The 15,463-nt window shown below is 43.5% G+C and overlaps 3 protein-coding genes across 5 annotated transcripts in view; 1 reads left to right on the top strand and 2 right to left on the bottom strand.

Moving 5' to 3' along the window:
- Positions 1–1,637, bottom strand: part of LOC126405594 (dual specificity protein phosphatase 14) — a 5,368-nt gene extending 3,731 nt beyond the window's left edge. Inside the window, exon 1 of the mRNA XM_050069401.1 lies at positions 934–1,637. The gene's annotated coding sequence lies outside the window, so the exon portion shown is untranslated. The remainder of the gene's footprint in view (positions 1–933) is intronic.
- Positions 612–5,158, top strand: LOC126405583 (uncharacterized). Its single transcript, XM_050069393.1, has 5 exons — positions 612–717; positions 1,644–2,175; positions 2,303–2,379; positions 3,681–3,932; positions 4,434–5,158. The coding sequence occupies exons 2-5, from the start codon at positions 1,656–1,658 to the stop codon at positions 4,689–4,691; spliced, it is 1,107 nt and encodes a 368-aa protein (XP_049925350.1). The 5' UTR covers positions 612–717; positions 1,644–1,655; the 3' UTR covers positions 4,692–5,158.
- Positions 5,159–6,616: 1,458 nt separating this feature from the next.
- Positions 6,617–15,463, bottom strand: part of abcf3 (ATP-binding cassette, sub-family F (GCN20), member 3) — a 26,042-nt gene continuing 17,195 nt past the window's right edge. For all 3 annotated transcript variants that reach the window (XM_050067593.1, XM_050067596.1, XM_050067597.1), the window contains 8 exons: positions 15,041–15,117; positions 14,857–14,901; positions 14,634–14,766; positions 14,466–14,554; positions 10,622–10,713; positions 10,384–10,516; positions 10,212–10,299; positions 6,617–7,104 (listed from right to left, as the gene is read on the bottom strand). In XM_050067593.1, the coding sequence (XP_049923550.1) occupies positions 6,946–7,104; positions 10,212–10,299; positions 10,384–10,516; positions 10,622–10,713; positions 14,466–14,554; positions 14,634–14,766; positions 14,857–14,901; positions 15,041–15,117 (816 nt within the window). In that variant the 3' untranslated portion in view covers positions 6,617–6,945. The remainder of the gene's footprint in view (positions 7,105–10,211; positions 10,300–10,383; positions 10,517–10,621; positions 10,714–14,465; positions 14,555–14,633; positions 14,767–14,856; positions 14,902–15,040; positions 15,118–15,463) is intronic.

Below are 15,463 nucleotides of genomic sequence, written 5' to 3'. Positions count from 1 at the left end.
GCAAAACAACAAAGAGACGTGAAACAACAACAGACACAAAACAGCTACAAAGAGATGCAAAACAACTACAAAGAGACACAAAACAACTTCAAAGAGATGCAAAACAACTACAAAGAGACACAAAACAACTTCAAAGAGATGCAAAACAACTACAAAGAGACACAAAACAACTACAAAGAGATGCAAAACAACTTCAAAGAGACACAAAGGCCTCACAGATGTGAAACGATACAATAAACACGTGTTCTGTTTTAACTGAAACTTTCACTTTATTAATTCTGACATATTTCTGAAAATCATTTCTGTGAAGTCGACATGTTAAAATAGAGACAGGTGAGGTCGGCCGTCAGGTTTGCCGCAAGTTTAGTGACGTCATTTGTTCAGAGGGGTACATATGGCTCTGTGGACCTTCAAAGGACTAAAGCACACTCTGACGGTTCTTTATATCCGACACACTTTGTTGTGATCAATGTGGAGAAAAAAAACACAGTGTCTCTAAAGGAACGAATCCAGTTTTTCCTTTAATGAGTTAACTCAGACAGAACATGCCCGGACACACACACNACACACACACACACACACACACACACACACACACACACACACACACACACACACACACACACACACACACTCCATCTGTCACGAGGTCATGAGTCACACTCAATCCGCTCAGTTTCACTTCAGGTTTCACTCCGACACACTCCAACCGTTCAGGTGAGATCTGTTCTGTTAGTTCTGTTTGTCTCTGTTTATTTAAATCAGTAAATTATTTACATCCGGACTGTCAGAGTGAAAATGAGAATTATTTAATACCAACTACACAAACTGGAAATTAAAACAAGCTGCGCTAAGATTCATTCTGGAGACGCTCCAACAAGTTTTCACCAAACCTCATTCATAAATGTCGCACTTTAACGTTTCCTTCCTCACCTGTAATTACTGCCTGGTTATCGCAGCTGTTTGACACAGTCTCTCAAGAAATGTAAATATTCTGAAGGATTCGGCTTCGAATGACGTCATGAAAACCTTCAGGTTGGGTTGACTTGCTCACTCAGGGACCCTGACAGCGATCCATCTGGCGGGACGAGTACCACCACTGTCAGCTCCAAAAATCACAGAATGCCATTTGAATACGTGCTGCTGCTTCCATGAGGTTGGTGCCGAATACGTTAACGGCTCCGAACAACCCGGTAAACACCGAAACAGCTGGTCTGACGTCACTGTTCGGTCCTTAAATGATGGCTTTGTTTTTTCACACAAATTTTGACTGGAGTTTGGTGCTGAGTTTATAGATGTCGGTATTCAGGATGTTATAAGAAACGGTTTTAAAGTGAAAAACAACAGAAGACACGCCCACCTGTTTACTCCTGATTTAGAAGGAGGGTTAAACAACATCCGGCCGTCACTTTACAGGTTTTCAAAATAAAAGCCCCAAACGACGAGGACTCTGATGTATTCAGGATTTAAAGTATAAAAACACCAACGAGAAATTAAAAAAAATAAATCAGTAAAAACACAAAGAACATGAAAACCATGCTGCAGTGAGGTGGTAGGCTACATGTGGTACTGGAATGACCTATTTCTCGTTTGCGCTAAAGAACAAACTTATTGTACGTCATATGTTTCCTGTTCTGATGTAGGTGACGTGAAAAATGCAGAATCAGAACACAAAGCAGAAAACTGTCATCCCGACAGTCCGATACCACCCGAGCATCCAGACACCCGGAGACAAACCCAGAACCAGTCCGGCCCAGAAGACCAGAGCAGCAGCTGTCTGCTGCTCTCAGACTGGGATCCCTCAGAAGGGGGTCCCTCAGACTAGAAGCCCTCAGGTTGATCTAGGTCCTGGTGTGAGACTGCCACCTGCTGGCGGACAGAGACAGAGTGCTCAGAAAGCCATAAGGAAGCTGGTTCAGAGAGATGCTGCAGATCTGGACCCGGAGGGAGGCCCTCTCAGACCGGAGCAGGTCCCTCTGGGTCTGGAGGTCCAGTTGGACAGGGGTGTTGTGGAGGAAGTGGAGGTTCTGACTCGTGGACAGAGTTCCAACCAGGACTGGTTCGCCTGGAGGAAGAACCGGATCACAGCCTCCGTGGCTCATCGCATTGCTCACTGTCGCTTCAGCAACGGCAAGAGCCCAACCCCACCCACCTCATACCTGACTGCTATCACAGGTACGCCCCGCCCCAAATCACATGGCCATGTCCCCTGTAACAGGCTCTGAATAAGAAGTAACAAAAATAAATCACTAAAATAAGATGGACTGGCTATTTGTAAATCAAGTAAATTGGTTCTTGACAGGTGAGGGGCGGAGCATCCAGACCAGAGCCATGTCCTGGGGGGTCCAGATGGAGGCTGAGGTGGTCCGCAGGTATCAGGTACAGTTCAACACACCTGATGTTAAAACTGTCACAAGTACCTAAACTTTCGTACCAGGTTGTTACCACACTTCTGAAACAGTGATAGTACTCATGTTTCTCTAGACCTGTTGGCACTACTGTAGGTTCTGTAGGGACTACTGTAAGTACTGTAGGGACTACTGTAGGTTCTGTAGGTTCTGTAGGGACTACTGTAGGTTCTGTAGGGACTACTGTAGGTACTGTAGGGACTACTGTAGGTACTGTAGGTTCTGTAGTGACTACTGTAGGTTCTGTAGGGACTACTGTAAGTACTGTAGGGACTACTGTAGATACTGTAGGTTCTGTAGGTACTACTGTAGGTACTACTGTAGGTTCTGTAGGGACTACTGTAGGTACTGTAGGTTCTGTTGGCACTACTGTAGGTTCTGTAGGGACTTCTGTAGGTTCTGTAGGGACTACTGTAGGTACTGCTGTAGGTTCTGTAGGGACTACTGTAGGTACTTCTGTAGGGACTACTGTAGGTACTACTGTAGGTTCTGTAGGGACTACTGTAGGTACTGTAGGTTCTGTAGGGACTACTGTAGGTTCTGTAGGGACTACTGTAGGTACTACTGTAGGTTCTGTAGGGACTACTGTAGGTACTGTAGGGACTACTGTAGATACTGTAGGTTCTGTAGGGACTACTGTAGGTACTACTGTAGGTTCTGTAGGGACCACTGTAGGTTCTGTAGGTACTACTGTAGGTACTGTAGGTTCTGTAGGGACTACTGTAGGTTCTGTAGGTACTACTGTAGGTTCTGTAGGGACTACTGTAGGTACTGTAGGTTCTGTAGGGACTACTGTAGGTTCTGTAGGGACTACTGTAGGTACTGTAGGTTCTGTAGGGACTACTGTAGGTACTGTAGGGATTGTAGGTACTGTAAGTACTGTAAGTACTGTAGGTACTGTAGGGACTGTAGGTACTGTAGGGACTGTAAGTACTGTAGGTACTGTAGGGACTGTAAGTACTGTAAGTACTGTAGGGACTGTAGGTACTGTAGGGACTGTAGGGACTGTAAGTACTGTAGGTACTGTAAGTACTGTAAGTACTGTAGGGACTGTAGGGACTGTAAGTACTGTAAGGACTGTAGGGACTGTAGGGACTGTAAGTACTGTAAGTACTGTAGGGACTGTAGGTACTGTAAGTACTGTAGGTACTGTAGGGACTGTAAGTACTGTAGGTACTGTAGGGACTGTAAGTACTGTAGGGACTGCTGTAAGTACTTCGATGCCTACAGTAATCCCTTCATGATGACGATGATGATGATATCCTCCTGCAGAAGATGAAGAGCGCTGCTATGGCGCGGCCCGTCTCAGTGCGGGACTGTGGCTTGTTCATTGACGCTCGGCGGCCTTGGTTGGCTGCGAGTCCTGACGGCATTGTGACGGACAACCGGACGGGCCAATGGCTGCTCTGCCTGGAGGTGAAGTGTCCCTACAAACACAGACACAGACGGGTGGAGGACGCCTGCAGGAACGACCCTGCTTTCTGTCTGGAGATACAGGACGAGGACGGACGGGAGCCCAAAGAGGCAAGAAACTATTTCTCATGTCCTCTCCCAGTCGTCCTCTCCCTGTCTCTAATGTCCTCTCCCTGTCTCTAATGTCCTCTCCCAGTCGTCCTCTCCCTGTCTCTAATGTCCTCCCCCAGTCGTCCTCTCCGTCTCTAATGTCCTCCCCCAGTCGTCCTCTCCCTGTCTCTAATGTCTTCTCCCAGTACTCCTCTCCCTGTCTCTAATGTCCTCTCCCAGTCTCTAATGTCCTCACCCAGTCGTCCTCTCCCTTCCTCTCCCAGTCTCTAATGTCCTCACCCAGTCGTCCTCTCCCTGTCTCTAATGTCTTCTCCCAGTTGTCCTCTCCCTGTCTCTAATGTCCTCCCCCAGTCGTCCTCTCCCTGTCTCTAATGTCTTCTCCCAGTCGTCCTCTTCCTGTCTCTAATGTCTTCTCCCAGTCGTCCTCTCCCTGTCTCTTATGTCCTCTCCCAGTTGTCCTCTCCTTGTGGTTAACGTCCTCTCCCTGTCTTTCTGTCCTAGTCCCCGGTCTACCGCCTGAAGACGTCTCACAGTTACTTCACACAGATTCAGTGTCAGCTGGCGGTGACGGGCCTGCGGCGGGCAGACCTCGCTGTCTTCACCCTGAAGGAGCTGGCCGTCGTCCCGGTGACCTTTGACCCCGACCTGTGGGAAGAGATGGTGTCCAAACTGGAGGTGTTTTACAGGGATGCCGTCCTGCCTCACCTGAGAGAGAAGACAGGGCGGGACACAGCAGCTGCCCGGATGCCTGAGCTGTAGAGACATCCTGTGACTGTGGCGTCCCCAGCTGCTCTGTACTGTGCGTTCTCTAGCGCCACATAGCGGGCACAGGAAGTGGTACACAGTACTTCACGCAGGAATGCCGTGCATGCAGTGTCAGACTGTCACAATAACGCACCGCTGCTTCAACCAGCATCCCGCTGGACCAGGACCTGGTTTGTGAGCTCCTCCGAAGGAGTCATGTGATCTGCGGAAACCATGTGACCCTCACAGCCAGAATTTAACACTTCTCACTGTTCGAGACGTTTGTGTTGAAGGTCGTTTGTTCTCAAGAATTCATATTATTATGGGATGTATTCTGGGGGTTATTTGATGACATTAAGTCACAGTCTGTTAACCCTCCTGGTCTTTGCAGTAAATTAAAATCCTCCGAGCTTCTGTTACAAACTCAGTGTGTTTCTGACATCACGTCTGACGAGGTGTCAATAAAGTTTTAATACAATTTATTGGCCGTGTGACTTCCTGTCTTTATTTCCTCTGACAATTAGCTGCTGCAGCTCAGATCTCAGAGCGTCCCTGAACACACCAGCAGTGGCAGGAATAATTAATAAAGTAATATCTAAAATTTACCTTGACCCTTTACCTTTTACCACCAAATTCTTAACTGTTCAATCCTGAGTATGGACATTTGTGCCAAATTTAAAGAAATTTCCATAGTGTTTATCAGATATCACATTCACAAGATTGACATGGACACAAGCCCACAGTGACCTTGACCTTGCACCACCAAAATCTAATCAGTTCATCATTCAGTCCAAGCAGACGTTTGTGCCAAGTTTGGGGTAACTCCCTACAGGCTTTTTCACTAGAAAGAGACAGACGGAGTCATGGTGACCTTTAGCCACTGAGATGTAATAAGTTCATCATCATAGCCAAATTGTAAGGACACTCCCTAAAGGCGTTTTTGAGGTAACACTTAAACGAGGAACGAATGCTACGTCACAGTTGACCTTGGGCCACCAAAATTAAAAAGCAGTTTATCCCTGATTCCAAGTGGTATTTAAAAAAAAAATTCAGGTGTTTTTGAGGTATTGCATTAACAAGAGTGAGGGGGATGCAGGGACACAGTAACCTTGGCTTTTGACTTCCAAAATCTAATTTGTTTATTTTTGAGTCCATGTGGATGTTAGTGCCAAATATTTTGAAAAATAGCTCAATGTGTTCTTGAGATGTTGTGTTCACAAGAATGAGACAAGTGGGGTCACAGTGACCTTTAACCTTTGACCACAAAAATCTACTCAGTTCATCATTCAGTCCAAGCCGATGTTTGTGCCAAAGGTGAAAATGTGAGGTATCACACTTATGAGAAGGAGAGGGATACAAGGTAACAGTGACCTTGACCTTTGACCACAAAAATCTTATCAGATCATTGTTGAGTCCAAGTGGAAGTTTGTGCCAAATTTGAAGAAATTAGATCAAGGCGTTCTTGAGATATCATGTTCACGAGAATGGGATGCTGCGAGGGTCAAAGTGACCTTAACCTTTGAACACCAAATTTTAATCAGTTAATTTTTGAGTCCAAGTGGACGTTTGAGCCAAAAGTTACCTCAAGATATCACACTCACAACAATAGGTGGGTCATCAGAAAACATAATGCCTCTGGTCAGAGCTATCGCCAGTGTGGAGACATAGACTGACCTTCAGTACTCCAGTACAGTACTCCAGTAATCCAGGACAGTACTCCAGTACTACAGACACATCTGTACTTCGTGCTAAAACTCAGAGGGAAATACTTTTTACTGCTCTTTGTTTATCTGTCAGTTTAACTTTATTAAAATTACATCAACAGTTCATAAAATTTGATGCACTTTTACCAGTTGGTCCTCGGCATGGCGTCCACGTCGGTGGCGTGACCAGACTCTGATGAACGTATTAAAGGACAGTAGAAGAAGACAGAGTGAACACATGATCTGATGCCTTTATTTGGGGAGTGTCTCTGAATGTAAGCGTCCTTTCAAACTGATAAAAGAGTTGATGATACAAAACAAAATTCAGGTTCAACGTGACGTTAACTTTTAAATAAACTCCAAATGATTGGTGATGGCTCCGCCTCCTCCGTCAGAGTTCACTGTGACCTCAACAGGTGAACAGAAATGACCAATCAGCTCGCAGCAGCAGGTGAGACAGTTCAGAGAGGAAAACGTCCTCCGGTCTGCTCCGAGCCACTGATTGGCTGTAATGACAGGATGATGTTAAAGAGAGGGGGGTGGGATTTGTGTCAGTGGGCGGAGCCTCACAGGTACCCCTCCTTCCTGAACTGCTCCTGCAGGATGTCTCGGTACTCGTCAAAACCGCCGTCGATGCGTCTGACTTTCCCGGCTTCACACACCCACAGCTCCTTACACACCAACCGGATCAGACGCTCGTCGTGGGACACCAGCATGACCCCGCCCTGAAACACATAACATCACACAATGAGGAAACACACCTGAGACACACCTGAAGGCCATCAAACAGAACCTCATTAAGTGTTTTAAACCCTGCAGTCGTATAACTCCGCCCTCTGGTCAAGTTACTGTTTCCATGAAACAGAAGATCTGACCAATCAGTTTCAAGTTCAGAGTCACCACTGCAGTATCTGACCAAATGTGACGTTAAAACATGATGATGTCACAGTCAAGCTGACCTTTGACCTGTTGACCTTCATTATTTTAACCTATTAAGACATTTGTGTCACGTTTTGCCATAATCAGTATATGAATTCTTCAGTTATGGACAAAAACATGTTTTGTGAGGTCACAGTGACCTTTGACTACAAAATTCTAATCAGTTTATTCCTCAGTCCAAGTGGACGTTTGTGTCAAATTTAAAGAAATTCCCTCAAACTGCTATGACATATAGAGTTCAAAAGAATGAGATGGATGCAAGGTCACTGTGACCTTGACTTCTGACACTTGACCACCAAAATCCAATCAGTTCACCCCTGATTCCCAGTGGACCTTTGTGCTAAATTTTAAACAAAAAATTCCTTCAGGTGTTCACGAGAAATTGCATTAATAAGGATAAGACAAATGCAAGGTAACAGTCACCTTGACCTTTGACCACCAAAATCGAATCAGTTTATCCCTGACTCCAAGTGGAGGCTTGTGCCAAATTTGATATAATTCCTTCAAGCTGTTCTTGAGCTATTGCATTCACAAGAATTTTAATTTATTGTTTTTAAAATTTTATATACTTTATTAATCCCCCTGAGGGGAAATTCAATTTTTTCACTCTTGTTGTCATTAACACACAGGCCCGAACACACACATGTACAAACAAGACCTATACATGCACTAAGTGGAGAGATGTCAGAGTGAGGGGACTGCCTTGGTCAGGTGCCCCGAGCGAGGGGGTGCGGTGCCTAGCTCAGGGGCACCTTGGCAGTGCCCAGGAGGTCAACTGGCACCTCTCCAGCTACCAGGCCACGCTGGTCTGGACGGGGACTTGACCAGGCGACCCTCCGGTTCCCAACCCAAGTCCCTCTGGACTGACTGCCCCCCCAAATGCAGACAAAGTCACAGTGACCTTTGACCACCAAAATCTATTCAGAAGAAATTCAGTTAAGCTATTCTTGAGATATTTAGTCCGACAGAATGAGACTGATGCAAGATCACAGTGACCTTGACCTTTGGCAACATCTATATGCTCCCTCTTGCTCAGATTATGGAATATCATAACATCTCCTACCATACTTACGCAGATGACACACAACTTTACATAACAGTGTCACCAGATGACTACAGTCCCCTATATCTACTAAATAAGTGCATTGACGAAATCAATACGTGGATGTGCCAGAATTTTCTACAACTAAACACAGACAAAACTGAGATAGTTGTTTTTGGCCCCAAAGAACAAAGATCAATAGTCAGTGCTCACCTTGACGCCATGACACTAAAACCTACAAATCAAGCCAGAAATCTTGGTGTAGTTCTGGACTCAGACCTAAATTTCAATAGTCACATTAAGACAATTACTAAATCAGCCTACTACCACCTTAAAAACATAGCAAGAATAAAAGAATTTCTGTCTAAACAAGATACAGAAAAACTTGTTCATGCTTTCATTTTCAGCAGGCTGGACTATTGTAACGGTGTCTTCACAGGCCTGAGTAAAAAATCAATCAGACAACTGCAGCTCGTCCAGAACGCTGCTGCCAGAGTCCTCACCAACACCAAGAGAGTGGAGCACATTACACCAGTGCTTAAGTCACTGCACTGGCTTCCTGTGTGTCAAAGGATAGACTTTAAAATCTTGTTACTTGTCTATAAAGCACTAAATGGTCTCGGGCCTAAATACATCTCTGATATACTTGTACGTTATGAAGCATCCAGACCCCTCAGATCATCTGGAACAGGTTTACTCAGTGTTCCCAGGATCAAAACCAAACAAGGTGAAGCAGCCTTTAGTTTCTATGCTCCCCGCCTGTGGAACAAACTTCCAGAATATCTGAGGTCGGCTGAAACTGTCAACTCATTTAAATCAGGGCTTAAAACATTACTATTTACTGCAGCTTACCAGTGAACTAGATATGTAACTTATTGTTAGGATAATCTGTAGCTATTGTTTTTATATTTGTCTGCTGGTTGCTTTTGCTTATGTTTGCTTTTTAAATGCATTTTCTGCACTGTTTTTCTTGCTTTTAGCTTTTGTTTTTAATGATCTATTGTTCCTTTAATGTTTTATCTTAACGTATTTCTCTTGTAAAGCACATTGAATTGCCTTGTGTATGAATGGTGCTATATAAATAAAATTGCCTTGCCTTGACCACTAAAATCTAATCAGTGCATCCTGCATCCAAGTCCAAGTGGATGTTTGTGTCAAAGTTAATGAAATTCCTTCAAGCTGCTGGAGGTTCTGCATTCACAAGAATGAGATGGATGCAAGGTCACAGTGACCTTGAGCTTTTATCCTTGACCACCAGAATTTAATCAGCTCATCCCTGATTCCAAAGGATGTTTGTGCTAAATTTGAAAACATTCCCTCGCATTAATAAGGATGAGACTGATGCAAGGTCACAGTGACCTTAACCTTTGACTACCAGAATCTAATCAGTTCATTGTTGAGTCAAAGTCCAAGTGGATGTTTGTGCCAAATTAAAAGAAATTCACTCTAACAATTCTTGACATACTGTGTTTACAAGAATGAAATGGACCCAAGGTCACAGTGACCTTGACCTTTCACCACCAAAATTGAATCATTTCATCCTGGACGTTCATTGGACGTTTGTGCCAAATTTAAAGAAATTCCCAGCATGATACATTGAGATATGTTCACATGAAAGCAACGGACAGACGGATGGACACCTCTGGTCATGACTGATGTCGGCGCAAAGGCATGAAAACAAACATTTGATTCAATCACTAAATTAACTTTTGAAATCAGGTATGACATCATAATTTATATTTATATACATATATATATATGTATATAAAACCAATGAGGGAACGTCTACCCTGTCAGGTGTGACCCTGAACCTTCTGACCAATCAGACATCTGATGATGTCACCGACTCACTCTGAACTTGTTGAGAGCTTTAGCCAGAGCCTCGATGGTCTCCATGTCCAGGTGGTTCGTCGGCTCGTCCAGGATGTAGAAGTTTGGACTGACGGTAAGAGAGACAACATCATCATCATCATCATCATCATCATCATCATCAGTAACAGCTGGACCCTGAGCTTTCTACTACCATGGCATGGTCATCTGTGCGAAAGCCACTCGGCTTTTCTGCCCTCCAGACAGACTGGCCACCGGCCTTGTGGCGAGCTCTCCGGTGATTCCGTAACCTCCCAGCTGGTGGCGGTACTCCTCCTCCGTCCGACCTGCGACACACAGACACAGGCCAATCAGAGGGACCGAAGAGCAGAGTCACAGGCTGTGACGCAGCCACAGTGTGATGTCATTGATGTTGTGGTTGCTACATTTACCAGGGAAGCGGTTGAGCAGCAGCTCCACGGAGCAGACGTTCAGGTCCAGCTGGTCCACATGATGCTGACTGAAGTAACCAATCTTCAGGTTCCTGATGAGTAAAGATAAACTTCAGTCTGCAAACAGTTCCCTAAAATCTGTTCCCTAAAAACGGTCAGCAAACAGTCCCTTTAAACAGTCTGCAAACAGTTCTCTAAAACAGTTTGCAAAAAACACTTCCCTTTAAAACAGTCCGCAAAAACAGTCAAACAATTCCCTGAATACAGTCCACAAACAGTGCCCTATAAACAGTTCCCTAAAAACGGTCCGCAAACAGTCCATTTAAACAGTCTGCAAACAGTACCCTAAAATAGTTTGCTAAAAACAGTTCCCTTTAACATGTCAGCACACAGTTCACTTAAAACAATTCTCAATAAACATTCAACAAACACTTCCCTAAAAACAGTCAACAAACAATTCCCCAAAAAACAGTCGACAAACACTTCCCTAAAAACAGTCTGGAAACAGTTCCCTAAAACAGTCTGCAAACAGTTCCCTAAAAACAGTTTCCTATAAACATTCAACAAACAATTCCCTAAAAACAGTCAACAAACAATTCCCCAAAAAACAGTCAACAAACACTTCCCTAAAAACAGTCAAACACTTCCCTAAAAACAGTCAACAAACAATTCCCTAAAAACAGTCGACAAACACTTTCCTAAAAACAGTCAAACACTTCCCTAAAAACAGTCAACAAACAATTCCCTAAAAACAGTCGACAAACACTTTCCTAAAAACAGTCAAACACTTCCCTAAAAACAGTCAACAAACAATTCCCTAAAAACAGTCAACAAACACTTCCCTAAAAACAGTCAACAAACAATTCCCTAAAAACAGTCAACAAACACTTCCCTAAAAACAGTCAACAAACAATTCCCTAAAAACAGTCAACAAACACTTCCCTAAAAACAGTCAACAAACAATTCCCTAAAAACAGTCAACAAACACTTCCCTAAAAACAGTCAACAAACACTTCCCTAAAAACAGTCAACAAACACTTCCCTAAAAACAGTCAACAAACACTTCCCTAAAAACAGTCAACAAACACTTCCCTAAAAACAGTCAACAAACACTTCCCTAAAAACAGTCAACAAACACTTCCCTAAAAACAGTCAACAAACACTTCCCTAAAAACAGTCAACAAACACTTCCCTAAAAACAGTCAACAAACACTTCCCTAAAAACAGTCAACAAACACTTCCCTAAAAACAGTCAACAAACACTTCCCTAAAAACAGTCAACAAACACTTCCCTAAAAACAGTCAACAAACACTTCCCTAAAAACAGTCAACAAACACTTCCCTAAAAACAGTCAACAAACACTTCCCTAAAAACAGTCAACAAACACTTCCCTAAAAACAGTCAACAAACACTTCCCTAAAAACAGTCAACAAACACTTCCCTAAAAACAGTCAACAAACACTTCCCTAAAAACAGTCAACAAACACTTCCCTAAAAACAGTCAACAAACACTTCCCTAAAAACAGTCAACAAACACTTCCCTAAAAACAGTCAACAAACACTTCCCTAAAAACAGTCAACAAACACTTCCCTAAAAACAGTCAACAAACACTTCCCTAAAAATAGTCAACAAACACTTCCCTAAAAACAGTCAACAAACACTTCCCTAAAAACAGTCAACAAACACTTCCCTAAAAACAGTCAACAAACAATTCCCTAAAAACAGTCAACAAACACTTTCCTAAAAACAGTCAAACACTTCCCTAAAAACAGTCAACAAACACTTCCCTAAAAACAGTCAACAAACACTTCCCTAAAAACAGTCAACAAACACTTCCCTAAAAACAGTCAACAAACACTTCCCTAAAAACAGTCAACAAACACTTCCCTAAAAACAGTCAACAAACACTTCCCTAAAAACAGTCAACAAACACTTCCCTAAAAACAGTCAACAAACACTTCCCTAAAAACAGTCAACAAACACTTCCCTAAAAACAGTCAACAAACACTTCCCTAAAAACAGTCAACAAACACTTCCCTAAAAACAGTCAACAAACACTTCCCTAAAAACAGTCAACAAACACTTCCCTAAAAACAGTCAACAAACACTTCCCTAAAAACAGTCAACAAACACTTCCCTAAAAACAGTCAACAAACACTTCCCTAAAAACAGTCAACAAACAATTCCCTAAAAATAGTCAACAAACACTTTCCTAAAAACAGTCAACAAACAGTTCCCTAAAAATAGTCAACAAACACTTTCCTAAAAACAGTCAAACACTTCCCTAAAAACATTCCACAAACAATTCCCTAAAAACAGTCCACAAACAGTTCCCTAAAAACAGTCAACAAACACTTCCCTAAAAACAGTCCACAAACAGTTCCCTAAAAACAGTTAACAATCAATTCCCTACAAACAGTTCCCCAAAATCAGTCAACAAACAGTTCCCTAGAACAGTCCACAAACAATTCCCTAAAAAAAGTCAACAGAGAATTCCCTAAAAACAGTCCGAAAAACAGTTCCCTAATAACATTCTGCAAACAGTTCCCTAAAAAACAGCCTGCAAACAGTTCCCTAAAAACAGTCCACAAACAATTCCCTAAAAACAGTACACAAACAGTTCCCTAAAAACAGTACACAATTCCCCAAAAATAGTCCACAAACAGTTCCCTAAAACCAGTTCCATAAAAACAGTCCGATAAACAGTTTCCTGAAAACAATCTGCAAACAATTCCCTAAAAACAGTTCCTTAAAAACATTCTGCAAACAGTTCCCTAAAAACAATCGACAGTTTCCTAAAACAGTCCACAAACACTTCCCTATAAAGAGTTCCAGGGTTTTCCCTGGGTTTGTTCAAGACCAAGGTGGCAAAGGCCTGTGGCGGGGGGGCATCTTGACAGCTGTACTTTTAGATACGGTCCCCCCCTCTATTAAATGTGAAACATGCTTGAGCTTCACTCTGCTGACTTGTATCATCAGAACAGACATGTCCTGTGATTTTCAGCCTCCTATGATTATATTTACCCTTTACAACAGGCACATCCTGTCAGCTGAGAATATTACTGTCAGGTATTGTCCCCCCTCTATTAAATATGAAAGGAGGCTGAAAATCACAAGAAATGTCCGTTCTGATGATACAAGTCAGCGGTCCTGAAATGTGTTTCTCTTCTATAATACACATTCTACTTCTCGGAGGCGACGTCTTTCCACACACGGGCTTCCTTCACCTTTCAAACGGGGAAGAGCTCTGTGGGAAACAGTGGGGGAGACACAGCCCGAGGGGGAACCGGGATCTGACACAACACCAGAGGGAGAAGCAGGTCCGTGGAGCTGTGCGCCAGACGAAATAACAAGCGTATCGCACCAAATGTGTGCTGTTACGGCGTCACTTTGGGTTGTGAGCATGCATGACGTGTGTCTACATTGAAAGTAATGGGTTTGTGCGCGCAAAAGACACTACATCTGAACACCCCCTGTGCAAACACACGCTTGAAACCAAGGCAGCGGCCAAAATCACCTAGGCGGCCCGCCTTTGTCTTAGATAGGGAGGGAAAACCCTGAGTTCCCTAAAAACAGCCTGCAAACAGTTCCCTTACCCTCTCTTAACAGAGTAAATGGTTCCCTACATGGAACCTTTAAACAAAGAGTTAACAGTTCCCTGAAAATAGTAAAAAGTTTTCTGAACAGTACCCACAAACAGAGGAAACAGCTCCCTTAACAAATTGTTAATGGTTCCCTATAAACAGTCTGTAAACTTCCCATAAACAGTTAAACAGTCTGTATGAACAGGTAAACACACTCAGGAAAGTTCTCTGCTGTGGTTGGTCCACTGGGTGTCTCACCTGTGAGCCTGTCTGACCCCGCCGACCGGCGTTAACTCGCCCATCAGCAGTTTGAGGATGGTCGTTTTACCGGCACCATTTTCACCGACCTGATAGGAAACACAACACGTCACAACCGATACATCCCTGATTCTGGATTATTGATGACTGATAACTGATGACACGTACGATGCAGATGCGAGACTCAAGGTCGGCAGACAGGTTGAGTCCAGAAAAGAGAGGCTGGTCTGCGGAGTAATAAAACTCGACTTCATCTAACTGCAGGATGGGAGGAGACAACTTCTCAAAGTTATCTGGAAACCTGTGGAAAAAAACACATCCATCCATCAATCAATCAATCAATCAATCAACACCTGCATCTGAACCAGGCACCACCGGTTTGTCTCCTCACCTTAAAGTGACCTCACTTTCTTTTTCAAGGGGCTTCAGCTCAGGTCTGCAGGAAGAGACAACAGGATGAGTCACTGTACCAGAGACACCTGAGGGTGTTACATGTGGGTGGTGCCCAAGGGTGGTACCTAAGGGTGGTACCTAAGGGTGTATCTAAGGTGTATCTAAGGTGTATTAATACTCACAGCCTCTCCAGCAGTTTGAGTTTGCTCTGGACCTGAGCTGCTCTGTTAGCATTGTACCGAAATCTGTCAATAAAGACCTGAAACACAATCATACATCAATGTCAGTGACAAGATGCATTCTGGGAAAACAGCCACATCATGTGACCTTCATCCACTGTATGTAGGACTCGGACAAAATCACCCACCAAAACTCTGAACAGTGATGTCACTGTTTTATTTTCATTTCACGTGTACCAATAACAGGATCACCAATCAGAGGAAGCCTCGCAGTTCTACAGACAGGCAGTCTGTACTGCAGTAGTAGAACCTGTATATGTTGTCTGTACTGCAGCAGTACCTGTATATGTTGTCTGTACTGCAGCAGTAGTACCTGTATATGTTGTACTGCAGCAGTAGTACCTGTATATGTTGTCTGTACTGCAG

This window comes from Epinephelus moara, chromosome 2, assembly GCF_006386435.1.
Source record: "Epinephelus moara isolate mb chromosome 2, YSFRI_EMoa_1.0, whole genome shotgun sequence".
Taxonomy (NCBI): domain Eukaryota; kingdom Metazoa; phylum Chordata; class Actinopteri; order Perciformes; family Serranidae; genus Epinephelus; species Epinephelus moara.
Note: the sequence above shows the minus strand (reverse complement) of the source record. Positions and strands in the feature narration are given on the sequence as shown.

Coding starts and splice junctions, on each gene's coding strand:
- LOC126405583 (XM_050069393.1), top strand. CDS start 1,656: ATGCAGAATCAGAACACAAAGCAGAAAACTGTCATCCCGACAGTCCGA. Junction 2,176..2,302: donor ATACCTGACTGCTATCACAG/GTACGCCCCGCC, acceptor GGTTCTTGACAG/GTGAGGGGCGGAGCATCCAG. Junction 3,933..4,433: donor ACGGACGGGAGCCCAAAGAG/GCAAGAAACTAT, acceptor TTTCTGTCCTAG/TCCCCGGTCTACCGCCTGAA.